Source organism: Eptatretus burgeri, chromosome 8 (assembly GCF_056783735.1).
Source record: "Eptatretus burgeri isolate ZD-2024b chromosome 8, Ebu_testis_v1, whole genome shotgun sequence".
Classification (NCBI taxonomy): Eukaryota; Metazoa; Chordata; class Myxini; order Myxiniformes; family Myxinidae; genus Eptatretus; species Eptatretus burgeri.
Window position 1 is genome coordinate 62,245,617 of NC_140968.1, and position 27,404 is coordinate 62,273,020.

At 42.2% G+C, this 27,404-nt stretch overlaps 1 protein-coding gene across 3 annotated transcripts in view; it reads right to left on the bottom strand.

The window, feature by feature from the left end:
- LOC147021861 (pyruvate dehydrogenase (acetyl-transferring) kinase isozyme 2, mitochondrial-like) overlaps window positions 1–27,404 on the bottom strand; it is a 116,775-nt gene that overhangs the window by 50,264 nt on the left and 39,107 nt on the right. For all 3 annotated transcript variants that reach the window (XM_085892278.1, XM_085892277.1, XM_085892279.1), the window contains 3 exons: window positions 19,426–19,515; window positions 4,687–4,764; window positions 623–699 (listed from right to left, as the gene is read on the bottom strand). In XM_085892278.1, coding sequence (XP_085748404.1) covers window positions 623–699; window positions 4,687–4,764; window positions 19,426–19,515 — 245 coding nt within the window. The remainder of the gene's footprint in view (window positions 1–622; window positions 700–4,686; window positions 4,765–19,425; window positions 19,516–27,404) is intronic.

Below are 27,404 nucleotides of genomic sequence, written 5' to 3' on the forward strand. Positions count from 1 at the left end.
CAGCAAAAATAAATAAATGAAAGACCACTCATCAAGTCTAATTGAAACTGGCCGTTAGCAAATAACAGCAAGCAGAGCTGGAATTATTCTCCTAATCAGTGGGAATTTTTTTCATTTATTTACTGTGATCTCAGGCTCGTGGAGGTTCTTGTACATATATCACATGAAGAACAAATACACTTGAAGACATCAGTGTGCCTTTATGTGAATCACACGAACATGAGAAGACAACTAATCAACAGATATGGTACATTGGATTTGAACCTGCTTTCTGAATTACATGAGCTGGAGGTTCATTGGGAGCACCAGATGGTAGATGGTATGCAAATATTTCAGATATGCAAATAAAAAGGCCAGCAAATCTCCAAAATGCAAATCAATAATCACTCAAAGTGTGAAAAATTAGTCAATAAATAATCCATAACTTCCAGATAACCAAGAAAAGTGCCAAAGGATTTCACAAGATTCGTGAACACTTTTACGGAAAGGATAAAAAGTGAATCAGAAGTATTTTTGCATTTTCGTTTTACTAGGACAAATTATTCTGCTAATCACTGAGTTAAGAAAAAAAAACACTCTCAATGACTGTCATGGATGTCAAATACAACAATTTTTGTGCTACCTTGAAAAGTTCAAACAGCATGTGGTGGAGGTGAGATGGGATGTACACCACTCCAAATGGTTCATCTTTATCCTGAGCTGCAAATGAAAATCTCAGTTAGCAACTTAACTTCGATTACAACTGGAACAGACTTTGGTAAAAAAAAAAAAAATAATAATAATAATTGGTAAAAAAAAATTATCCATGAGAAGTGGCTCCTGTTTTGAAAGTTTTGTGTCAATCACTCAGGTGGTTGCAAAAAATATGAATTTAAAAGCAATGAAAGGTGAAAAAGTGAGGACTGAAGAAAAAAAGTGAGGGCCTCGGCTGACGTTCCACAACATGGTCAAGGATGCTTGTGGTTGTGTATTACAAGTTTACCTAGTTTTATACACTTTACCATCAACATGGGAAGCTACATACATGCCAATTTTAATTATTTATTTATACACGCTTTAACATCTCCACTACTAATAATACACAAATTAATTATGTCTTTATTTACACATAACCCTCTCCACCACGAATACACAACTTTGAATTACTTATTCATTCATATTAAATTTACCATCACTGCTGCCAACATACCACCATGAATGTCTTTTTTGTTGTTGGTTTGTTTTTTCCAGAATTTAAGGCTCGAAGTGGAGCTGAAATGCAAGCGTCTCACACACATGGACATACAAACGAATACATAAGACACTACACACCACTGCTAACCCAGACAAACGCTGCCATTGAGCTTGGGGAAAGTACTGTCACTACCTGGAGTACTCTGGGTACCAGCGATGTCATAACAATGGCATTTCCATGGAGGAATTTCCTCGTCCTCGTGGATGCCAAGCTATGTTTTATTAACATAGATACCTTTGACCTGTCTACAACATTTATTTATTTATACATACGTACAGTGCCTCCAGAAAGTATTCACAACCCTTGACTATCACATTTTGTTGCATCACAGCCTGAATTTAAAATAGATTAAATTGAGGTTTTTTTTGTCACTGATCTACACACAATACCCCATAATGTCATGATAAAAAATTGAGAACTTTTTACAAATTAATTAATAATGATAAGCTGAAATGTCTTGCGCCAATAAGTATTCAACCCCTTTGTTATGGCACTCCTAATTGAGCTCAGGTGCATCCAATTTCCTTTGATCATCCTTGAGATGTCTCCACAACTTAATTGGTGTCCACCTGTGGCCAATTCAATTGAGTGGACATGAGTTAGAAAAAAAACACACCTTTCTATATAAGGTCCCACAGTTGACAGTGCATGTCAGAGCAGTAACTCGACCATGAATTCCAAAGAACTGACTGTAGAACTATGATATAGAATTGCGAGGAGGCTTATATCTGGGAAAGGGTATAAAACAATTTCTAGTGTTGAACGTTCCCAAGAGCACAGTGAGCTCCATCATTAGGAAATGGAAAGAATATGGAACTACCCCGACTCCTCCTTGAGCTGGCTGTCCAACCAAACTGAGCAAATGGGCAAGAAGGACCTTGGTGATGGAGGTGATCAAGAACCTAATGACTACTCTGACAAAACTACAGAGTTCCTTGGCTGAGATGGGAGAACCTGCCGGAAGGACAACAATCTCTGCAATACTTCACAAATCTAGGCTTTATGGGAAAGTGGCCAGATGGAAGCCTCTCCTGAGAATAAGGTACACGACATCACACCTGGAGTTTGCAAAAAGGCATGTGACAGACTCTAAGAGCATGAGGCAAAACATTCTGTGGTCTGATGAGATGAAAATTGAGCTATTTGGCCTGAATGCAAAGCGCTACATCTGGCGGAAACCGACCATGGCTCATCACCTATCAAACACCATCCCAACTGTGAAGCATGGTGGTGTCAGCATCATGCTATGGGGATGCTTTTCAGTGGCAGGGACTGCAAAACTTGTAAGGATAGAGGGAACAATGAATGGAGCCAAATACAGGCAACTCCTTCAGGAGAAACTGCTTCAGAGTGCAAAATTCCTTGGACTGTGGCAAAGATTTACATTCCAAAAGGACAATGACCCCAATAATACAGGGAAAGCAACATTAGAATAGCTTCAGAACAAGAACATGAAAGTCCTTAAGTGGCCCAGCCAAAGCCCAGGTTTGAATCCCATTGATAATTAAATCTATAGAAAGACTTGAAGATTGCTGTTCACCAACACTCCCCATCCAACTTGACAGAGCTTGAGCAAATCTGCAAGGAAGAATGGGAGAACATCCCCAAATCCAGATGTGCAAAGCTGATACAGACATACCCAAGAAGACTCGAAGCTATAATCGCTTCCAAAGGCGCTTCTACAAAGTATTGACTCAGGGGGTTGAATACTTGTGTACATTTGATATTTCTTTGTTCCATATTCAATTAATTTGTAAAGATTTCTAAAAACACATTTTTACTTTGTCATTGTGGGGTATTTTGTGGAGGTTGTTGCAAAAATAAATTTAATCCATTGTAAATTCAGGCTGTAACAAGAAAATGTGAAAAAGTCAAGGGGTGTGAATACTTTCTGAAGGTTCTGTACATATACAAGCAAAATATACACGACTAATTTTTAAGATGTGATTTGGGACTGTGCCCTTGATGAGCACTTGCATTCTTGATATAACCTATTTTTCACAAATATGAACGATAATTTCTTTAATTTTTTATGGTGGCCTAACAGTGTCCCCCTCTGAATGCATCGCTCATGATGCTGGGATTTCCAGTTTAAATCACATGTATTAGGGGAAATGGCCACCATTTGTTCATGTCCTTGCAATTTTTTATATTATTCAAACAGAAGACCAAATACTGCATTGGAGTCATCAGAAAGAACCCAAGTAGGTAAAGAACAAAGATGGTAGGCTGATGTCTCATAATGCTTTCTCCTCTATTTGGTATCGGTACTAGCTCCTTCTTGAGCCTTACATCACAGTAAAAACTGCCTAGTCTCGCCACGCATGTTCATTCTGAACAAAAATACCATCGTTAACTGAACACTATTATTATGGCACACTGCTATTATGGCCCATATACCTGGATCATCCCAGTACCCTATGATGTGACATCGTGACAGTACCCTATTTCTTGTCATCGGGTTATGAACATCATAAATTTACTTCTTCACTCCCGTCCGGTCATAGATCAGATATTTGAAATTTCAGATTTTTCAGATAAGGATTTTAATTCAACCAATTATGGCTGGAATACCACTTCATCGATGACATCATAATTATCACCATACATCATTCTTTTCATTGTCATTATTTTCGTTGAATGGTTTTGGAGAATTTTTTTTCTCCTTTAATCAAATATACCTGCCAAACCATGTCACCTATGTCAGAGTTAGCAATGAAATATTCTCAATGGCAGTTCCTCTGATGTTTATAGTTTCGCATTAATCGGACAAGCAGTTGCAGAGAAAACCATTTTTAAAGTGAAAATATATGGACAGACAGATGGACAGACAGGGGCACTGCAATAGTCTCGCATCCCTTCGAGGAGAGACAAAAATGGGGAAAGTAATATCACTACATGTGACAAGAGGCATATCAATCTCTCGAGGCCAAACTGAGTTTTGAGGACCAAAGATGGCTCAGCTATTCTCCCAATTCTTATCTCTTGGAGGCATGGATGCACAAGACCACATATAAAAGTAGCAAACATAATAATCCAAACACCCTCAAGGGCATCATCTAGATTCCAGATTGCACTGCGTGCAAGCTCTCCGACAGAAAACCTTTTCCCTCATACAGACTATCATGCACATGTCCTTAATTAGGCAACACCCGAGCGAAACTGGAAACAATGCTGCAGCCAGGGTACACCCTCATGGCAGAAAACGTGGTGCATTTTGTTATCAACCTCAGAAATTTAATCCCCATTGTCATTATAATGTGTACAATTCACAAATGTCTCGGGGACTTCAAGAATAACATTGTATCAAAATGTACGACTGTGTTGTAGGTGGATAAGAGTGCACAAATTACACATTGCATGGAACTATAATTCACACTATGATGTCGCAACAAAAGGAATTAGTAAACGATGTATGTGCAAGTCCAGAAGCCAGGTAAAACAACACTCACAGTTATGTGTAGAGATTTCAAGCCCTGGGCAGCCGGAGTAGAACTGATCGCACAGTAGTTTGGAATTCTCATATGCATCTGCCCCCAAAATGGAACTGCAGATTAATTTAGTCTAGACAACTGAAATAAAAACACACGTATCTACAATTATCCCATTACACCTACCTACCGCATTGAAGTGTGTTGTGCTTTTCCTTAAAATTCACCGATAATGTTGAACATGATTAATGTATGTACGTCATCAATTGATTAGGCAAATATTATTCAGTACAAACATTGTACAATTCACAACTCCACAAAACGTACATTTCATAAAGCTTCAAATGGCTATTCAGAAAAGAATACAAAATGTGAAAAGTTGGTCTTTTGTGAATTCAGTCCAGAGAAGATTATTACGTCACATAAAGATAATAGGATCATATGCAATGGAGGCTTGCCAATACTCTGAACAGAGCTTTGATGAATTATTGACCGTTCAAGAAACATTTCTAGGTGAGAACCAATCCAGGACTGAATGCCACACCATCACAGGATACTCGACTGAGTGCGATTGGAATTTTTAGTTTGTATAGGGTGTCATTGATGACTCGCTGACTCTTCATGAAATACATTGTGGGATCTTTAACGTCCACTAACAAATACTCACAGACGGGACACCAAGTTTAACGTCCATCAGAGGGACGTCACAAACAATAATGCACGTCCCTGCATGCTGAACACCTGGATGACAATTAACAGCTGGGTCGAGATTCAAACGAAGGGTAGATAGCTCGGTGGTGAATGCATATACATGGAGACCATAGGTTGCCAACAGATGGTACATGTACCCTGTGTGGTTCATAGTGACATTTTCTGGTGGTCAGACCAAACAATTTCAGGTATTTTCATATATTAATTTTTTTAAATATAGATTTGTGATTCTGAGATTTATGCACCAAATTTACTGACAAAACTGATAGAGGAATGGATGTTCCTCGGGTATCGGTTGCACCTGGTTTGGTGTCTGGTTGGGAGCCGTCACCTGTTTCCAATGTACCACCATCATCGGTCGCGTCTGCAGATCAATGTCCGCACGTTTCTTCTGGATGTATTGTACGACCCACATATTTGGGTGACTATGTGACTGAAGGGGGGAGGACTGTAGTATCGTGTACGGCCGAGTGAGGCTGCTGTTGGCTCAGTTGAGTGAGGACCATTTTGATGGAATAAAATGGTGCTTTATTCCCTATGTGTGTAATCATTGTGTTTAGAATGTTTGCATCTCATTCTACAGCTTTTGCTGATGAGAATAGATAACAGAACTGTAATTACTGTATTTTGTCCTGACGATTATATTTAACAAAAATAGAGGAAACACCCCTGGGTACTCACTCACCTCTTAGCTGCTGGATAAGAAAACCAGAGAAGCATTGCTAGGCGTGGATAACCAACAAAATATGTAACGGCAAAAAAGTAAAAAGACCAATGGATTTTTTTTATGCTGTGAACAAACTTTGGTACATCACGGGTGATGAAGGTTGTGGTCAAGTTTCATCGAAATTGTGTGCGTGGTTTCTGAGAGAAGAGCAAATAACTCTTTTGGGGGGGGGCAACACCCCATCCCCACCCCCACCCCATAAACCCCTCCAGCCCACAATCTTTTTTTTAAATATTGTGAACAAACTTCAGTGCATCATGAGTTTGAAGGTTGTGGTGAAGTTTCATCGAAATTGTGTGTGTGTGTAGTTTCAGAGAAATTGCAAGTGGTTATGGACAGACGGACTGACGGACGGATGCCGCACCATCCCATAAGCTCCCCAGAACTACATTCCAGGTGAGCTAAAAATGAACAGGTCGATTTAAAAGAAAACAAGAATCCCCATTTATTATCAATACTGAATGGGCAAGGAATATTTGTCAAAACTGATTACTTTTTCTGGCTCAATGTGGTTACCAATTTTTCACTCTGGAACATGAAGATGCGATGTAGGGTTTTCAAAATGTTCAAACATCTGACTGTGAAGTCTGACATCAGTTTTACATCTGTGAACGTGGAACGTCAAAAGCTAACTTCAAAAGTCTGACATCAGTGAACGTGGAGGTAGTGAGGGATTGCCAAAGTTCTTGAAAATTCTTATTCAAAGCCATCTCACGACATTGAACTAATAGTTTGCATCCTACTTTGCTAATCTATCCTTAATTGAATCTATCCTTAGGCAGGTCTCTGAGCCCCCAGTGGGTATCTCCCTCATGGAGCAACAAGTTGTTGCCTGCAACAACTTGTTCTGCTTTTCTAAAAGTATCTCTCGAAAAGTATCGCTAAAAGTATAAAAAGTGCTAAAAGTATCCCCAACAACTTCTGTCGCTCGTTTGAACCCCACTTTAAATTTTATTTGAACCCCCATTTACCTGGTCCTGTCCAGGAAGCTCTCATTTATCTCCAGAATGATTATAAGTTTTGAAGAGAAATCTGTCAGACTTCTGATGTGATGAGCTGAATCCGTACCCTGTGGTTGCAAGATTGGTTGTTTGTGCCCCGATGGTGTTTCCGTCGACATGGTTGTGTGAGACAGGATTCTCATCCCTCTTCGTAATGACATCTAAACTTCGAGCAAGACTGCAATGTGAAGATGACCTTTGACACGCTTTCTCAAAAACTAGTCCTCATATTGATAATATGATGATAATAAATAAGGCTGCGGTGTTCACATTAACATGAATATTAGCAATATGGAAAAATAAGCGTTTCTGTAATCGCAATAGATTCTGATTATGAAACTCTTTTTGCAGTAATCCACCGTTTTGAAAGGAGGTTTTTTGTGCTTACTCTGTTGTTCGTCTTTCGGCTGCTCCCGTTAGGGGTCGCCACAGCGGATCATCCGTTATGATCCACATACTGATTTGGCATAGGTTTTACGCCGGATTCCCTTCCTGACGCAACCCTGGTCGCCTCTTACGACACAGGGATAAGGATTGGGTTTCGCCATGATTCCGGGCTGCCCAACACCCTCTCATAGCGTGGCCCAGTGCAGAGCTCCCGTCCTCAAGCGATCCTCCAACCCAAGCCTCCATGTAACCGGATTACAGGCGCACGCCACTACGCCCGGTTGTTTTTTGTGCTTACTGTGAAACTGTATTTGAGAATAAAATTATAATTGTAATTAAGATTTTAATATTTCATCATGCTCTGAGATTTCATTGTTATCAAACTTTTTTTCACTCCTTTATCTTGGATTTTTTTTTTTTTTTAGGGGGGAGGTTTGCTTCCGATAATGAATGCCACCAAGGAAAAGTGTTACACATATTAATAAAGGATGAAAAACCCTGATCTATGCAATCCTGATCATATCCTATTAGGTCATATCCTATTTCCTAATTTCGCTGTTTTTGAAAAATGTACATCTATCAATAACACCAAGTCGAAATGAATGATCAAGAACAATGAAACTGTCACACATCCAAGGTGTGTTCCACATTATCAAAAAACTGGAGGTTAGAGATCTCGGAAATGTACGGTATAAGGTCCTTTTATAAATTATAACAGATTCATCCACGATAAGTGGTGCAAACAGGTATTACGTGTTATACAAACTACTGTGACTATGTGGAAGGTGGAAAAGGATAATAACATATGGTCATTGCAATGACATGTTAATATTGCTGATTAAGGGACACTAGCATGTTAATGATGCAAGCACGACATGCTCATTCTGTCGACAAAATCTAGGCTCGTGGAAGGGCGAGGTGACAGAAGGTAACATGTCAAAGTACTGACAGAGAAAGTGGAGCCACATTTGAACACACCAACACAGGAATGAATTTCTGTTTCTGCTGAATGTATAGCTGAGGTTATTGTTGCAGGAATGGCGGCTTGTATCCCCTTCTCTTTCAAGTCTATCTCTCCTCCCAATTCTTGGTTCAATAATTCCTGCTCTGTGGCCATTCGTGCAAGGGATGCCGCATATCGAACATGGAAAAACTCTCTTCCTCCAATTCTCATTCAGCTTTCATATCTGGCAGAAATCATTGAAAACATGTTGTTCATGAGGCAAAGCATTCCTATATTCAAAATAAATGTGACAACCTCTCATTTTCTACGAATAGATTTTTCTGGTCCTTTGCTAAAAGTATCTCCAACAACTTCAGTCACTCTATCTTTCCTTCGCTTTTACGTTCCGCTGTCTCTCTGATCGATAAAGCAACTCTTTGGTTCTCTTTTCTCCTCTATTTCCACATTGGATGACTCCAACATTCCATCTCCCTCTGATGCTCCCCACACCAATCCTATGTCCATCCCTATAATCTCTTTTCATGCAGTCAAAAAAATACTCCTCTCTCTGGACATTAGCAAGGCCTGCAGGCAAGATGGCATTCCTCCTCTTGTCTTGAAGGAATGCGCTTCAGAACTTGCACCTGTGCTTGCTCATTTGTTTCGTTTTTGTTTAAAAACCCAACCTTTTCCTCTTACCTGGAAACATGTCTTCGTACAACCAATTTTAATGAAGGGTGATCATTCAAACCCTTCCAACTACTATAATATTGCTCTGACTTCTACTATTTCCAAAGTCTGAATGTCTTTTCAATTCCCATTTTCTCAAGCATCTTGAATCTCACAATCTTCCATCTGACCAGCAATTCTGCTTTCGCAAGGGAAGATCTACAGGTGATATCGTTTCTTGCATTACAAATTTCTGGGCCTCTTCATTGAGAGACTTTGGGTAAGTTCTGGCACATGCTCCCATACCTGACCTTTGTTGTTGGCCTTGATATTTCAAAAGCCTTTGACAGATATTGGCATCACGGTCTGATATCCAAGCTTCACTCTGCTCTCTCGTATTGAGCTTGCTCTCCGACCGCTCCACCTCCGTAATTGTTAAAAGTTCAACATCTCCCCTTTTCCCTATCAACAACGGTGTCCCTCAGGGTTCCGTCCTGTCTCCAACACTCTTCCGTCTTTTTATCAATGACCTTCTTTCTTCCACAAATAACCAAATGCACTCGTATGCTGATGACTCAACATTACATTCCTCCATGTCTTTCCCATCTGCCCCATCTTCCCTCACTCGATCTACATTTCATTTCATCTCTTTAAACCACCTCTTTAAATTCAGATTTGGACAAGATCTCCCAATGGGGCAAATGTAATCAAGTTAACTTTAATGTTTCTAAAACTAAATATACATATTCTCTCTCTCTGTCATCTCTTTTGAAAGCTCCATAATTACACCATGTGATATAATAAACCCACTAGGTATCACTCTGACATCAAATTTATCCTGGAATCCACACATTATGCAAATAGCTAAGTTTGCCTTGAAGAAATTATGAGTCCTGTTGAGATGTCGAAGATTCTTCTCCTCTGAATAGTTGCTCCAACTACATAAAGGATTGATTCGTCCTTGTATGGCGTACTGATCTTACATCTGAGGATGTTCCAACTCCACATACTGGACAGAATTGAATCCAAAGTTATCCAACTTGTCAACTTCACTCATGTGACCTCAAAACTCGACCCACTCAAATTACACCACAAGGTAGGCTCTCTTTCTCTTTTTTTTTCTACAGATATTACTTCAGTTTCTGCTCCCAAGAACTTGCTGCTTGTGTACCTTCACCATTAGGGAGACCAAGGAATACTCGACAAGCCACAATGTCACGTGATTATTGTGTGGCCATTGGCAACTCAAGGGTGGGCGTTACGATGTTTGTTTCTTCCCCTCCACTGCCAAACTCTGGAACTCTTTACCTTCTCATATCTTCCCAAACACTTATGACCTTCCCCTTTTCAAAAAGCAGATTTTTCACTTCCTCAAAAATTCTAAGACTATTCTCTCTTTCTTCACTTTCCTATCTACGCAGTTCTTTTATTTAAGGCCTGGCCTCGACAAGGATAATATAGTCTATGACTGGAGCCTTCAACATAAAAAGGGCGTGGGGGGGGGAGGAGAGAGTGAGAGAGGATGGGGAGGAAACATAGTAACCTGGAAATAAGAAAATTGGGTTTGGTAACATAAAAACAAATTATTTGACTCCAGACTGCAAGAGTAATTTGAAAGCAGGATGTAAACAGGATGTAAACTGTGGGTCAAATCTTTGTTCCAAGGAATGCATTTACACTCAATGTACTGGTTTGGGAGTGCAGTGTTTGAAATGACAATACAACCGGAAAGTTGCTATTTCTGACAAATGGTTATGAGGGACCATTTTATTGCCATCCCAGTTGCACACCACAGGTTAGCCAGAATAACCCCTTACATGTTCAATGACATTTCAACAATGTTTGTTCAATGGAAAATTTAACAATATTGCCTCCGACTCTGTGTGCATCACAAGGCTGCGAGGAGCATCATTGACTGGGGGACACGGCTGTGCCGCTGATGCAATGCCCCTGTTACCAGTACACTGGTACTCATTTTGTCAACTTCAGAAGGATGACAGGCTGAGTCAAACCTACCTGGTGTTAATTGATCAACCGAGCAGGGGCTTGAACTCAGGACCCAAGGATCCGAAGCCAGTCACCTTAACCGCTGGCTTCGAATGAGCCAACACCAGGCCAAAAAACATTGCCTATGTTTAAGGATGGCCTCATCACGTCTCATCTAATTTGACCGCAATATTGCATTTGTACACTGAAATGCAACATAAGTGAGACAGATGGCATCTGAGCACACAGCTTGTGACATTTATTGATGAGTCCTAATTTTATCGACTGAAATGATAACTGGCCCTTTTCCAATGGAGACGTTGAGAATCTATCGGGCATTGCCTTACAGAAATAATGTGAAGAAACATGGTACATGACATCATTGATTATGCACCTCTTATGTATGAGACAATATGGCAGCTCAAGAGATCATCAAATCCGCCTAACAACCAGGAGTTGTGTCCATATTATAACACATACAAGATGCAGGGAAAATGTCCATACCCATAGTCCATTCCCCTATGGTTTTGGGCTTGACCATTCCCATATGGTGTTATTAATAAATAAAATATGAAACCAGGAGATATATATATATATATATATATATATATATATATATATATATATATATATATATATATATATATATATATATATACATCATACATCAAAATACAATGTTCCTGGCCAACACACAAGAAGAAGAACCTATTACATGAATTGTGTCATTTAATTAAATAATCAGTGCCATAAAGTAAGTACAGTACTACATGATGAAACCATTCACACAAAATTTAGCATCATACAGTAGCACAAAAGTTAAAAGAGGCATAATCAGCATTTTTGTCACACTGTCAAACAATGTCTGAAGCAATCCCCCTTTATTTGTCACCGAAGCAGAGCTGGTGAATTGCTCTGGCAATTAAACACCAATTTACCAACATGTGTGTTATTGGTAATATGTTAATCTCCCGTATTACATTTGCAATGGAATATGTCTATACAGGGTGATAAAATCACTGTGGTGGCAGAGTGAGCTTTACGATATCTGCGATCTCACTTTTCATAACTCCTGGCTTTAACTCCAGACCAAAAGAATGGTTGCTTTACATCCCATGATATGAGTTTAAATCGATATAGCTGAGGTTTAGCAAAACAATCCAAATCCCCAGCGATATTGTAATCGCCTTTTTCAATCACTTTGTATTCATTTAAAATTGATAATTCACTCTCATATTGGGAACAGTGCATATTCCAGCTAAACGATTCATCATATGTGTAATTTTAAGAAAGCTGTAATTACCTCTGCCGCCAAAGGTGGACAGAAGTTAGGTTTTCACCTGTCTGTCTGTTTGTTTCTTATTTGCAAAATCGAAGGTTTTCATCCCTGTCCGTCTGTTGGGCTGGTCTGTGATTGTTTGTTTGACTCTTTGTCAGTATGTCAAACGCTGACAGGTCACAATTGTAAACCAATATTCACAAACCTTCACCATTTGATAGAGTTGGGAAGCCTATTCATTTTGAAGTCAAAAAGTCAAAAGATCGACATTGGCCAAAGGTCAACAACTTTGTGAAGTTTATAAAATCCTCAATATTCATCTGATTCACTTTAAATTTGAAGAGGATGTGCATATCAGATTCCTGAATTCAACCACCAATTATTTTTGAGGTCAACATCAGCCAAAACGTCAACATAAAGCCAAATTTCTAAAATTGTAAATTTTCATCTTATTGACTTGAGATTTGAAGAGGATTTAAAATCAGGTCACTGAATTCAACCACCAATTATCATTGAGGTCAACCTTAACCAAACGGTTAACATAGACCAAAGACCAACAATATAGGTGACATTTCTAAAATCCTAAATTTTCATCTCATTGACTTGAAATTTGAAGAGGATTTAAAATCATGTCACTGAATTCAACCACCAATTATCATTGAGGTCAACTTTAACCAAACGGTTAACAGACCAAAGAACAACAATATAGGTGACATTTCTAAAATCCTCAATTTTCATCTCATTGACTTGAAATTTGAAAAGGATTTAAAATCATGTCACTGAATTCAACCACCAATTATCATTGAGGTCAACTTTAACCAAACGGTTAACATAGACCAAAGACCAACAATATAGGTGACATTTCTAAAATCCTCAATTTTCATCTCATTGATTTGAAATTTGAAGACGATTTAAAATCAGGTCACTGAATTCAACCACCAATTATCATTGAGGTCAACCTTAACCAAACGGTAAACATAGACCAAAGACCAACAACAAAGGTGACATTTCTAAAATCCTCAATTTTCATCTCATTGACTTGAAATTTGAAGAGGATTTAAAATCAGGTCACTGAATTCAACCACCAATTTATCATTGAGGTCAACCTTAACCAAACGGTTAACATAGACTAAAGACCAACAACAAAGGTGACATTTCTAAAATCCTCAATTTTCATCTCATTGACTTGAAATTTGAAGAGAATTTGCAAATCTGGTCTTTGAATTCAACCATCAATTATTTTAAGGTCCAATTTGTTTGAGGGATTTCACAAGTATCATGCTCTGCACAACATCATTCTTGTTACTCACAAAAATCGAAGATTTTTCAAGTATATTGGTTGGTTGCATGTGTTAATCTGTTTGTTTGTTACTTGGTGAAAGTCACCTTAACCAAGCTGTTAGTTAGATGAAGGTATGTTGGTTTGTAGCACTTGTCTGACCATTTGTCACATGCTTTTTGGTCAGTTTTTTTTTTTTTGTATACTTGTCGAGGCTCGTGTGAGAGCTAACACACAACACACAGCAAGGGGGGCATGAGACAAGAGGGGCGGGAGTGGGAAGGACAAAACAGTGGGGAACAGAGACATTAGGAGATCTGTGGAAGGGAGAGGGATGGGGTGGGGAACATGGGGAATACAATATGGACATTAGAGGGACTTTCAGGAAGCAAAGCAGGGAATTTGAAGGAGATGGGCTTGGGTGGATTATCGGGGGAAGAAAAGATTGAGGATTTGGATGGGGGATGATAAGAGGTGGTGGTGAACAGCTGTTTGAAGGCCTGGAGGGAAGAATGGGATTGAATAGAGTGAGGGAGTTTATTCCAAAGGCGGGAAAAAAAAGAGGAATGAAAGAGTGAAGGTGAGCAGCGATTCGTGATTTTGGTGGTTTTACCAGAAGGGGGTTGTTGGCGGAACCCGAGCGCACTGCGGAAATGTGGTGGGGACAAATCGAAGAGAGAGCAGAGACAAAACAGCTGGAGAGGAGACAGTAGAAGACAGAAAGACCACCGATCAGCCTGCGGTGAGAGAGTGAGAGGCCCAAAGACTCATCCTCATCACGGGAGATGCCAATGATCCGAAATGCGTTGGTTTCCACAGCGTGAAGCAGAGAAAGGTGGGAGGCAGGAGCAGCAGCCCAGAGGGGAGAGCAGTACTCAATCAGGCTGCGGACAAAAGCTTTGTAAGTGGTCAGGAGCTCAGGTGGGCCGAGGAAGGACTTTGCACGATGGAGGAATCCCAGTTGGCGACTGGCTTTGGAGGCGAGGTTTGAAATAGGGCTTTCCCAGGAAAGGTCATGGCAGATAGTGAGACCCAGAAGCTTTAAAGAAAGGACTTCTTCCAGAGGATTGTTGAAAAAGTGGATGGGGGGGGGTGTTCTAAACGGTCCTTTTGGAGAGACATGGTGAGAGTGTGAGTGTTGTCCGGACTGAAAGACATGCTTCACGTGTTGGACCAGTTTGTGATTTTATCCAGATCTGCAATGAGCAAAGAAGCTGCTGCTTGCCGGTCTGAGGGATGACCGATGGTACGGCAGAGGGTGGAATCATCAGGAAAGAGATATGGAGAATTTTCCAGAGAGTCGGAGAGATCATTGATGAAAACCAGAAAAAGAACAGGGCCCAGAACGCTACCTTGAGGAACTCCAGCCTGGAGAGGAAAAGGGGATGATAGAACTCCATTTAGGGCCACACGGTGACTGCGACAGGAGAGGACATCTGCGAGCATGAGTGGAGATGGCCTTGGATACCATAGGAAGAGAGTTTGGTGAGCAGGGCAGGGTGCCAAACTGTGTCAAAAGCACGTGATATGTCGAGGGATATGGCTCGGATTTCCTGTCTGGCATTGCAGACCTCCATCCATTGTTGGGATAGCAGAAGCAGCATATCTAGGGTCGAGTGACCTGGTCTGAAACGAAATTGATTATCGGAATTCAAGCCATTGGAGAAGAGGAAGGATTTAATGTCTGAAGCTATGATGGATTCCATAACCTTGCTGATGATTGGGAGAAGGCTGATTGGTCTGTAGTTACAGGGATCTGTTTTTGCACATTTTTTATGCAGGGCAGTGATGTTTGCCGATTTCCAAGCAGATGGCAGATGACCTTTATCAAATGAGAGGGTGAATAGAACAGAGAGAGGGTGAGCAAAATCAGAAGAGCAGGTTTTTAGGACACGTGGGCTGATGCCGTCTGTACCGGTTGCAGAATCTGAGTCGAGGTTTGACAGCAAGCTCTCCACCTTGTCAGGAGAAAGCGATACAGAGACCAGGGACAGTTGGGTGCGACTGGGTAAGGTGGGTAGGGAAAGTGATGGGTTTTGGACACAATATTTAGCTCCAAACACCGAGTTTAGGAATTCAGCCTTTTCACGTGCGGTATCAGCAGTGTGGCCATTTGAGGTAAGGGAGGGGATGGAGGGGGAACATACACCAGAAACAGATTTGATTAGACTCCACCAGGATTTTGAGGAGGGAGAGAGGTTTGAGAGTTCAGACTTGAGCTTAGAAAGATGTTGTTTTCTGGCTCTCCTGATAGTAGATACACACTTGTTCCGAGCTTTATCGAAGGAACTGAGATTGCCCTCAGTTGGGTTTGCTTTCAATGAGGCAAAGGCAAGTTGTTTCAGGACAACTGCCTCGCCACAAGCTTCAGTGAACGAAGGGTGGGAGGAAGGGTAGGGCAACTGAAGACGAGAGGGGATAAATCTGTGCATGAGGGAGAGCAAGTTTCTTTGAAAGAATTCCCAGGATGAGTTGATGTTGGAGAAAGTAGCGATAGGAGACCAGTCTATAAGTTTGATGGTTGCTTGGAGACCCTGCCAGTCGGCTTGAGTGAAATGCCAGACTCGACGGTGGTGAGGTGGTTCTCTGATAACAGCCAGAGAGATGTCCACTTTGACAAGGACGTGGTCAGAAGAACCGATTGGAGCGGAGGAAGAGCAGTAGATATTGTCAGGGAAATTTGTCAAAATCGGTATCACGTGCATTATAATAATTGCAGACTGTGTCAAGAAATTGCTCTGAATTTTTTCTGAATGTAGCTGACCGGCCAAGGATGGCAATGCTTAATTTTGGTGAATATCCGAATCTGGATTCGGATCTGAGAATTGTTTAAGTGATTATTCAGCATAAAGAGATTGGGCCAAAAACGATATATAGCACAATATCTCAAAAAGTTATGGATGGACTCCACAAAAAATTTATGGACAAGTTGGGCATGTGAAAAGGACTAATTGATTCAATTTTTGGTGAAGATTCAAATCTGGATTCGGAAACGAGAATTTTTCAAGTGATTCTTCACCATTGAGAGATGGGGCCAAAAACTATGTACAGCATGATATCTTGCAAAGTGGTGGACAAGTTGTGACAAAACTAGGTGGATGAGTTGGTTAGGTGAGGAGAACAAGCCAATTTGATTGTGGTTCAGGTCTGGATTCAGATCCGACCTATCAGTGGGTGACAAAATGTAAACTGTTCAGCTTGGCGGAGGTATGCGCTCTAACGAGTGTTCCATTTCGCCAAGTGTCACTCTTTGAGTGAATTTCATTTGTCTGATTGTTACTTGCAAAAATCGAAGGTTTTTCAAGTCTATTGGTCAGTCCATTTTGTTATTCTGTCTGTTTGTTGTTTGAAAAATCTTCGTTCAAGAACATTGGTCAATCGATTTTGTTTTTCTGTCTGTCTATCTGTTTGTCTGTTTGCCACCTCCAGGTCACAATTTTAAGCCGATCTTCATGGACCTTCACCACATGGTAGAGTTTGTCATAAGGAAAAAGCCTATTGTTTTTTTGAGGTCAAAAGGGCAAAAGGTTAACAAAGGCCAAAGGTCAACAAATTTGTCAAATTTCTAGAATTCTCAATTTTAATCCGATTGACTAGAAATTTGAACAGGATTTTCAAATCAGCTGACTGAATTCAACCACCAGTTATTTTTGAGGTCAACATAGGCTAAAGGTCAACAGCTTAGTTGAGATTTCTAAAATTGTCAATTTTCATCCCATTGACTTAAAATTTGAAGTGGATTTGCATATCAGGTCACTGAATTCAATCACCAATTATGTTTGAGGTTAACATAGGTCATATTTATAAAATTGTCAATTTTCATCCAAAGGACTTGAAATTTGAAGAGGAGTTGCTTATTTGGTCAATGACTTCAACCAATTATTTTTGAGGTCAAATTTGTGCTACGGATTTCACGAGTATCGTGCGATGCATGACATCTTTTTGGGTGGTCGCAAGACTACCGTTATTCTCAGGTTTTCCGTCTGTCTGTATGTATGTAATGGACAGCTCTGGAGGCCAGAGGAGTCAATCAATTTTGATGAAACTTGACTGGTAGGTTCATACCAGGATCTAGTTATATGCTTTTGAGCACCATTGATATGGACGCCACCGTTGCCTAGCAACAGGACTTTGAAATTTTTGAAAAAAAAAATCCGAAAAATATTTTAATACATATATTTTTTCGAAAATCAAATATATCATGTATATATCATATCATGATATTTCAAAAAGTTGTGGATGGGTTTTGGCAAAATTAGTCGATGAGGTTGGTCGGTGACAAAAACAAGCCGATTAGATTTTGGTGAAGATCCAGATCCGGCCTATCAGTGGGATGGATACAAAATGTAAACTGTTCTGTCTAGCAGACGTATGCGCTCCACCGAGTGACATTCTGATTTGGCAAGTTTTCAGAAACTTTGGAAAATCGTCACCATGTTGACATTCTATGTACATTTTTTGAATTAAAAATGCTTGAGTATGATGCTTTCAAGCATTACTCCAGTGGAAAATATTTAGTAATGTGATACAAATCAGCAGTCAAACATAACTTATTACATAAAGTGTGACCTTTAATGGAAGGATCCATCATCTAGAATCTAGAGCAAGGAGTTTTTAACCTTGTTGTATAATTGCAGACCCCTTTGACAGTCTGCAATTATTATAATGCAAGCTCAGTACTCCAAAACCAAGGACTCGCATTGAAATGGAGCTTAGCATTTGATCCAGACAAGTGTATCCTTCACAAATCGCAATCAACACAGTTTCATGCATATCTCTTCATTGTCATTTCCAAATAAATTGCTTCATTCCCCCAGCTCCCTCCCCCAGGTTTCTCCAAGCAGCACGCAGTCTACCATCAACCCGACCGGTGCAACTCCACAAATCCAGAATCACTTCTCAGCTCCACTCATTCGTTCCTCGTTTTTCCCACCTGTGGAATCCACTTCCACATTCTCTTCAATCCACATTTGCTTTCACATGCTCTTCAACCCCCAAGCCTACCTCCTTCCAGGTTTTCAGTTTTTCTTTCCTGAGAATTTGCTTAATATCAACAGTAAGTTTACTTAATATCAACAGTACATCCATATTATCCACATAGTGTGTCCTATTATCCCTTTTCCTCCCTACATACCTTGTTTGGCCAGGTCTCCCTCTATTTTGTCTTTCAACTCTGCTGTTGGTGTTTCACTCATCTTTTTATTGTTTTGTTCTGTTGCATCCTGATCCGTTTAGTGTTCTAGCTCTTCCATTAGCCTTACTTTGCATATAAAAAGAAAAAATCAACTCCCATATTGCTTCTTATTCGTCTCTATTTTCGTTTCATAACTGATAGCTCAAACCCCCAGGTCATCCTCATCTCCACTCATGATCTGTTAACCCCTATTTAGGTGCTGGCAGGATGGCCTATAGGTATGCACACTCACCTCCAAACTTACGAACCTGGGTTCCGCTCAGCTACAAACTGTCATCTTGCATCTCCTGTTGAAAACGTTTATCTACAGGGCTGTATCACCATGACTCCTAAGTCTCTGACCCTGTAAACACCTCACATCATGTGTTGGTAACATACCAGCATTATTGCATCATTTGATTATATGACCTTCCTTGATAGTGTGGACTCATATCTCCTGAGGGGTAATGCATTTCAAATGAATAACTGAATTATTTTAATTTTTTCATAAACGTTGATGTTGAATGTGCCAATTCAAATGACTATAAATAAACATCTTTACAAAATTTCAATATCAGGATAGCGAAAAGAAACGATTAACTTACCTTTCACTATCTTCACAGCATCACAGTTTGGGTCAATACTGCCGATGTGCCTGGACTGTGCAGGTCTCTTACTGTCATCAAAGAGTAAAGCTGAGGAAAGGACACAGACAGGTCAGCTTTAGGCATGGTGGAAACCTGAATCAAGATCTTCATCTTTTTAGCAATGGTATGGACAACCATCCCGAATTAAATTACAAGGTCCATGGAATAACATGCTCATTTGAAATAAAATTACATAAGATAAACTGACAAAAATGGATTTCCACTAACAAACAAACTTAGGAGCTCTCTCTCATGCTTGGGTATATAACTATTTACATTACTGAAAGTTGAAATTTTTTTGACCTCCACCAGCAACCACCACCATCACTTCCTCTCCTTGTCATGTTTCTCCAACCTTCCAATCCCAATATATAGGCTACAGTACATAAGATAAAAAAGATAAATTTTCATGTTGCCATTTTAATCTCCGATTGATGTTTATTTTAGTGCTTCCACAAATCCTGACTAAAAAAATTAGAAGACAAGAAAGTTCAGAGAACACCTAACACACACACAGTCTTGAGAAAACATCGTTTAAACTCGCACTTTGAGTTTATGAGCACGATCTCCGCTCGTTTTGTTTGTGAGCCTTGCGTAACAGCTGTGATAGTAACAATACAGTACAATGTGCCGCCATATTTGTCAGAAACTCAAAATGTTATTGTACCTTCATGGCACGATGGCATGAATGCTGATTCTCATAGTTTTTTTTCAATGTTACTCAGGGCATGTATGTTCTTTTTCCAAGTTCTGCGAAATGGAATGTTTTTTAAAGTGACAAAAAGGTGATTTGTGTTCTCGGGGGTTAGGTTCCTGGAAAATTCTGCAATAGTTAACACCACGATAATGGAAAACAAGGGTCAAAGGGAGGGGGGGGTTCGGTTCCTGGACTTTGAGAAAATATCGAGGTAGATCGATGGCAGCCAGATATATACACATTACAATTGAAATAAGCACGTATATGTAAAAATACATATGTATATATATAATGCAAACATTGAAAGGAGAAAATCACTTATAGAGTGACACTTGGCGTAACAGAAAGGCACCCTGAACAGCAAAAACCTCCGCCAGGCTGAACAGATTACATCTTGAATTCCACTGATAGGTCAGGTCAGGACAAATCAGATCTGTGACTTGCTAAAGGTACCATGTAAACCTGCACTGACCTGTTCCATGGTCGGGTTGTCGGCAACTAAACCGTCTCCCTGACAAGTTTCTTTGTGAGGAGTGTGTATGATATGGACACCCAGCAGGATGAAGAACAAAATCTGTTAAAGGGTGGAGGAGCTCCCCCGGTGTGTACCCCGGTCAGAATAGGTACACCGTATCCCTGCGTGTCGTAAAAGGCGACTAAAAGGGTTGGCGTCAGGAGGGGCATCCGGCCATAAAAACAACGCCTCAAAAGGAAACCATGATGAGTACAACTGATGGGCAGGGTACAGCCCGAAGTACCCCGTGGGGGTCCTCACCCCCTCTCGTTAAAACTCAAGGTGGGGAACCCGATCGAAGCAAGGGAGGAAATTTTTCAATTTATGATGACCAATCGTCTGATGCCCCACGTGGAGATCGGTTTCTGAGGTTTGGTACATGGAATGTAGGGACAATGACAGGGAGATCTGGAGAAGTGGTTGAAACATTGGTCAGAAGAAGAGTGGACATATGGTGTGTGCAGGAGACACGGTGGAAGGGAAGTGGTGTGAGAATGATGAAGGGAAGGCAGGGGCAGAAGTACAAGTTTATGTGGCAAGGGTGCCCAGAAGGCGTGCATGGTGTTGGTGTAATGTTTTCTGAGGAGTTTGTAGACAGTGTAGTGAGTGTGACTAGAGTGAGTGAAAGGTTGATGATGGTGAGAATTGTGATCGGAAATCTCTTGGTGAACGTCATCTCGGGATATGCCCCGCAGGTCGGTCGAAGCGATGAAGAGAAGAACATGTTCTGGTGTGCGATGGAGAAGTTGATGCAAAATGTGAAAGATGAGGAAGTTGTTGTCGTTGGAGGAGACTTGAATGGACATGTGGGAAGGAGTCCAGACGGTTTTGAGGGAGTCCATGGGGGTTATGGATATGGTGTGAGAAATGGAGAAGGTGAAAGGATCTTGGAGTTTGCTGATGGAGCTGATTTGTTGCTCTGTAATACTCAATTCCAGAAAGCGAATAATAAGCTTATTACATACACGTCAGGTGGGTTGACGACAACCATTGACTACCTGATGGTGCGTCAGCGAGATAGGGGAAACCTCCGGGACACAAAGGTGATCCCAGGGGAGGAGACTGTTTCGCAGCACCACCTGGTTGTCTGCGATACAAGGGTGAAAGGTGTGCGGAGAATTCGGTGGGTGAAGTACCAACCGAGGATGAAGGTGTGGAGGTTGAAAGAGGCGACAGTGAAGTAAGCATTAAGAGAGAGGCTGAGTATGGTTGAAGATGATGTGGTTGAGCTTGAAAGTGGTTGAATGTCAATGAAAGATAGTCTATTGGGAGCCGTTGGTGAGGTATGTGGATGGACAAAAGGACCACCGAGGCACCCGGAAACATGATGATGAAGTTGGAAAGACGATTGAAGAGAAGAGGAAAAAGTTCAAGGAATGGCAAAAGGCGAAGAGTACGGTGGAAGAAGAGGCAGCACATGAAAGTTATAAGGAAGCCAAGAAGGCTGCAAAGAAAGAGGTTGCAAAGGTACAGGAGGCCTATAGGAAAATGTTCGGAGAACGCTTGGATTCGGAGGAGGGTAAGAGAGCGGTATTCAGGATCGCAAAGCAGATAGCGAGAGAGAGATTTGATGTGATGGGGGTGAGTTGCTTGAAGGATGAAGTGGGACAAATTGTTGTGGATTCAGATGGAATTAAAGAAAGATGGAAGAGATATATGGAAAGGCTGTTGAATGTAGAAAATGAATGGGATAGAAACATCGAGAGTAACCCGGTTTTAGGACCAGCAGAGAAGATAACTGAGAAGGAAGTTGAGGAAGCTATAAGAGCAATGAAGAGTAGAAAAGCAGGAGGGCCGACGGGAGTTGTGGGAGATATGTTGAAGGCAGCGGGAAGTTGGGGTGTGAAGAGAATGACAGAGATCTGTAATCTGGTGGTGAAAGAAGGCCGCATTCCAGTGGATTGGGAACTGAGTACCCTCGTCCCTCTGTACAAGGGGAAAGGTGACCCTCTGGACTGTGGCTCCTATAGAGCAATAAAGTTATTGGAGCATGGCATGAAGGTATTGGAAAGGGTGTTGGAGAAGAGGATAAGGAAGAAGGTAAAGATTGACGAAATGCAGTTTGGATTTATGCCAGGAAGAGGAACGACAGATGCAATTTTTATTGTAAGGCAGTTGCAGGAGAAGTACATGGAGAAGAAGAAGAAGTTGTTTTTTGGGTTTGTTGATCTGGAGAAAGCATTTGATAGGGTCCCACGCGAAGTTATGACATGGGCATTGAGGAAGTTAGGAGTGGAGGAATGGTTGATCAGAGTAGTGATGGCCATGTACGAGAGAGCACGCACAGCTGTAAGGACGAAGGATGGGAACAGTGGTGAGTTTGAGGTGAAGGTGGGAGTGCACCAGGGGTCGGTACTAAGTCCACTTCTATTTGTAGTTGTGATGGAGGTGCTGGCTCGGAGGGTAAAGGAGGGTTTACCGTGGGAGCTGCTGTATGCAGATGATCTGGTGTTGATTGCAGAGAGTATGGATGGACTGAAGGAGAAGATGAACAAGTGGAAGGAATGTATGGAGGCAAAAGGTTTGAAGGTGAATATCGGAAAGACGAAGGTGATGGCAAGTGGTAAAGCATGTGGTGAGGTGGAAAGGACTGGGAAGTGGCCGTGTGCTGTGTGCAGGAAGGGTGTCGGAGTGAACTCCATTCAGTGTACAATGTGTGCTGAATGGGTTCATCGAAAATGTAGTGGGGTGAGAGGGTCATTAACCAGTGTGGCAGCGACATTCAAGTGTAAGGTGTGCATCGAGGGAGCAGCAGATGAAGGAATTGTTGAGTTGGATCTTGGAGGCGGTGTGAAGCTGGAAGGGGTGAAAACATTTTGCTATCTCGGAGACATGCTGAATGGAAAAGGTGGATCAGACTCTTCGACGGTTGCTAGAGTGAGATGTGCATGGAAGAAGTTTCGGGAACTGAGTGGCGCGCTGACAAAGAGGGGAGTGTCGTTGACGCTGAAGGGAAAGGTGTATGCTACATGTGTGAGGAGTACGATGATTTATGGGAGTGAGACATGGGTACTGAACATGGAGCAGCAACAAAGGCTGGAAAGGGTGGAAATGCGAATGGTTCGGTGGATGTGTGGAGTATCGTTGAGAGAGAGGAAGACAAATGATGACTTGCGGAAGATGATGGGAATAGAGTCTGTGATGGAGGTTGTGAAGAGAAACAGGTTGAGATGGTTGGGTCATGTGTTGAGGAAGGATGAAAGTGACTGGGTGAGAGGAGTGTTGGAAATGAGTGTAGTCGGAAGTAGAGGACGGGGAAGACCGAGAAAAACTTGGCTAAATGTGGTGGAAGAGGAAATGTGGGCAAGGGGATTAAGAAGGGGAGATGCAGAAAACAGGGTAAAGTGGAGAAGATTGTCATGGGGCCCGCAAGGCTAACCCCCGCTTTAGCGGGGAAAATGGCCTTTAAATGCTTGTGTGTGTGTGTGTGTGTGTGTGTGTGTGTGTGTGTGTGTGTGTGTGTGTGTGTGTGTGTGTGTGTGTGTGTGTGGTGGAGGAGCTCCTTGTGAGCCAACAGCCATCCATATGTCGTGCTAAACTGTGCCTGCGGACGTCCTCCTGGAGTTGGGATATTTTTATTTGGAGGTTTCGTGGCAGGCTTTGCACTCCAGCCATTGCAAAACCCTTCATTCCGCAAAACATAGCAAAAGCATTAAAAAAAAAGAAATCAAAAACCCGCTCCATGGGAGTACCTCCTGTGCAGCTGCCGTTCACATGGCAGCTCACCGGATAAGGGGATTGGGGTAAGGCTTTCTGGACCTCCAATCTTTGATGATAGGAGGAAAACCACGGGGTAACCCTCCCGGGTCAGATTGCAGTCGTGCGTTTTGGGGTGGTGCTGAGGTGCCGTCCACCAGACGGCGGTCTCCTTGGGTTAACCAAAGGTGGTCCCTTCGGTGGGTGCCTGGAATGTTCTATCCCTAAGAGAGGATGATCACCTGTCTGTTATCATCTGAGCTCAAGCATTTGGACATCAGTATTGCAGCACTCTCTGAGGTTTGGAGACCAGATTGCGGCGAGATCATGGTGGGTGGTTACACGGACTATTGGTCTGGTCGTTCCGATGGTTACCATGCCCAAGAAGTTGCTGCAGCTGTGTCCAATAAGCTGACTCCAATGATAATTGAGGTAACACCGGTCAACGAGCGTACAATGAGACTAAGGATTTGTCACTCCTTGGGTGTCATTTGCCTGGTCTCCGTCTATGCTCCAACTGAGGCGAGTGGTCTCACCGTGAAGGACGCATTCTATGCCATGCTCGAGTCTCTGGTTGATCAGTGTCCCAGGCGAGATACCCTTCTCGTCTTGGAGGATTTCAATGCATCGACTGGAACTGATAGGGATGGTTACGAGACGTGTGTTGGTCCCCATGGTTCTTGAACTGTGAAACGGAATAGCATAAGTTCCTTGACTTTGCAAGAAGTCATGGACTTAGGGTGGCTGGTTCATGGTTTCAGAACCCAAAGGCTCATCGCTAAACTTGGTATTCCAACGCTGGCAGTGTGGCAAAAGGGATTGACCATGTGCTCATCGATGGTCACTGGAGTCTGATCCAGAACTGTCGGGTCTACCGGAGTGCTCAGTTTCTCAATATTGACCACAGGCTTGTTGCAGCAACTCTGAAGTTTCAGCTTGAATCCAGGAGAATAGTACCATCCCAGCCAAGGCTGGATGTTGGCCAGCTCAAGGATGAGAGGGAAGAGGAGGAGTTTGCAAACAGGCTCAGTGGAGATTTGGGGGGGTCAAGGTGCTTTGAGGATCCTGAAGAGTTGTGGAGTGCCTTCAAGACCACCATCCTTGATGTTACCAGGAGATGTCTTTGAACTTACTGGAGGGCAAAGAAGAATTTTGTCTGTCAATGGATACTGGATACCATTGACCAAAGTTGAAGGGTTCGGTTGAATGGCAGGGCTGTGCTGTTCAGGAAGCTGAGGTATAAACTCTGCTTGCACTAAGGGTGGACAAGGAGGCCTATGTGCAAGGAATCTGTTAGGGGGTAGCGCATCACCTGTGGTCAAGTGATTCTCATCCTGCTTACAGGGAGATTTGCACATTGTGTTCCTCCAAGCCCATGCCTTGGTGTACTGAAGTTAGAGCAGAGGGTGGTGGGCTCTTGACAGAGGAGTCCAAAGTTAAGGCCCGCTGGGCCGGTTACTTTTGAGGGGCTGTACCAGGCTGATCCAACAGCTATCTAGTTGGATGTCAGGGCTGTTAATATCCCAATTGCTGACCCTCCAATCAACTGTGGTCCATCTTCGTTTGTGGAAATACAAGCTGCGGTGAACCGGTTGAAATGGATAAAGCTCCTGATATGTTTGGCATCCATGCTGAACTTCTCAAGGCTGGTGGAAATGCTGTACTCGTGCTGTTGCATGCAGTTCTCGACGGGGCTACTTGCAGCCTATGTTGATCTCTGTAAAGCGTTTGATTTAGTGAATCGGGATGCCCTATGGAGGATTCTTTGTCTTCGTGGGGTGCTACCAAAACTGATCGATCTGATGTCTGAACTATACTCTGGTACTGAGAGTGCTGTGAGATGTGGTGATTCCATCTCTGACTTATTTCCAGTCATTACTGGAGTTTGTCAGGGGTGTGTGCAGGCCCCACACTTTTCAGCACTTCTATGGACTGGATTCTGTGGATGATGTCGGAGAGATCAAGCTGCACAGGGTGCATTGTTTGGAAATGTCAAGATCTCTGACCTTGATTTCGCAGGGGAAGGAGTCATCTTTTCGGAGACATTAGATATCTTTTTGGGGCCCTCGAGATGCTGATTGAGGAGTTCGAGCCACTGGGATTATGCGTTTCCTGGGTCAAAACTAAGATCCAGGATTTCAATGACATTTTGGATGCTGCTATGCTGTGTGTAGCTATTTGTGGCGAGGATGTTGAGGTCACAGAGAGATTCACGTCTCTGCTGGCTGTGAGCCAGAGGTAAGCAGACGTCTGGGTTGGGCTTGGGGAGTCATGGATTCACTGGATCATGGGGTGTGGCGCTGCCCGTACCTGTGCAGGAGGATGAAAGTCTGAGTCTTCAGGTCCCTGTTGCTTCCCGTCTTGCTTTATGGATGTGAGACTTGGACTCTGTACAGGGATCTGAGACAGCGACTCAATTCCTTTCATACCAGGTCTCTTCGGAGAATCCTTGGCTATCGCTGGTCCGACTTTGTGTCCAAGGAGCGGTTGCTGAGAGGGACTCAAATGAGATTTGATACTTGCATAGTCCGTGAGCATCAGCTGCAGCTGTATGGACATGTGGCTTATTTTCTTAACGCTGATCCAGCTCACCAGATTCGCTCAGCGATGGAGCCTCGTGAGTGGAGGAGGCCAATGGGCCGACCCAGTGTCTCGTGGTTGCAGCAGGTTAATCAACATCTCAAGGAGATGGGGATGGGCCAGGCATCTGCCTGGGAGATGGCCAGACGGAGGCCCCTGGAGTACTGGCGGAAAGTGGACGCATTGTTGCGCTGCTTCAGCGCATGCTCCCATACCTGACCTGACCTGACCGATAGGTTGGATCTGAAACCGGACCTTCACAAAAATCGAATTGGCTTGTTCTTGTCACCTAACCAACTCATCCACCTAGTTTTATTCTAACTCGTCCACAACTTTTTGAGGTATCATGCTGTGCATAGTTTTTGTCACCATCCTTCATGGTGAAGAAGAATCTCCCACAAACTAGTCCACTCAAAGGCGGGGTAAATCCACAATGATATCCGCTGTACA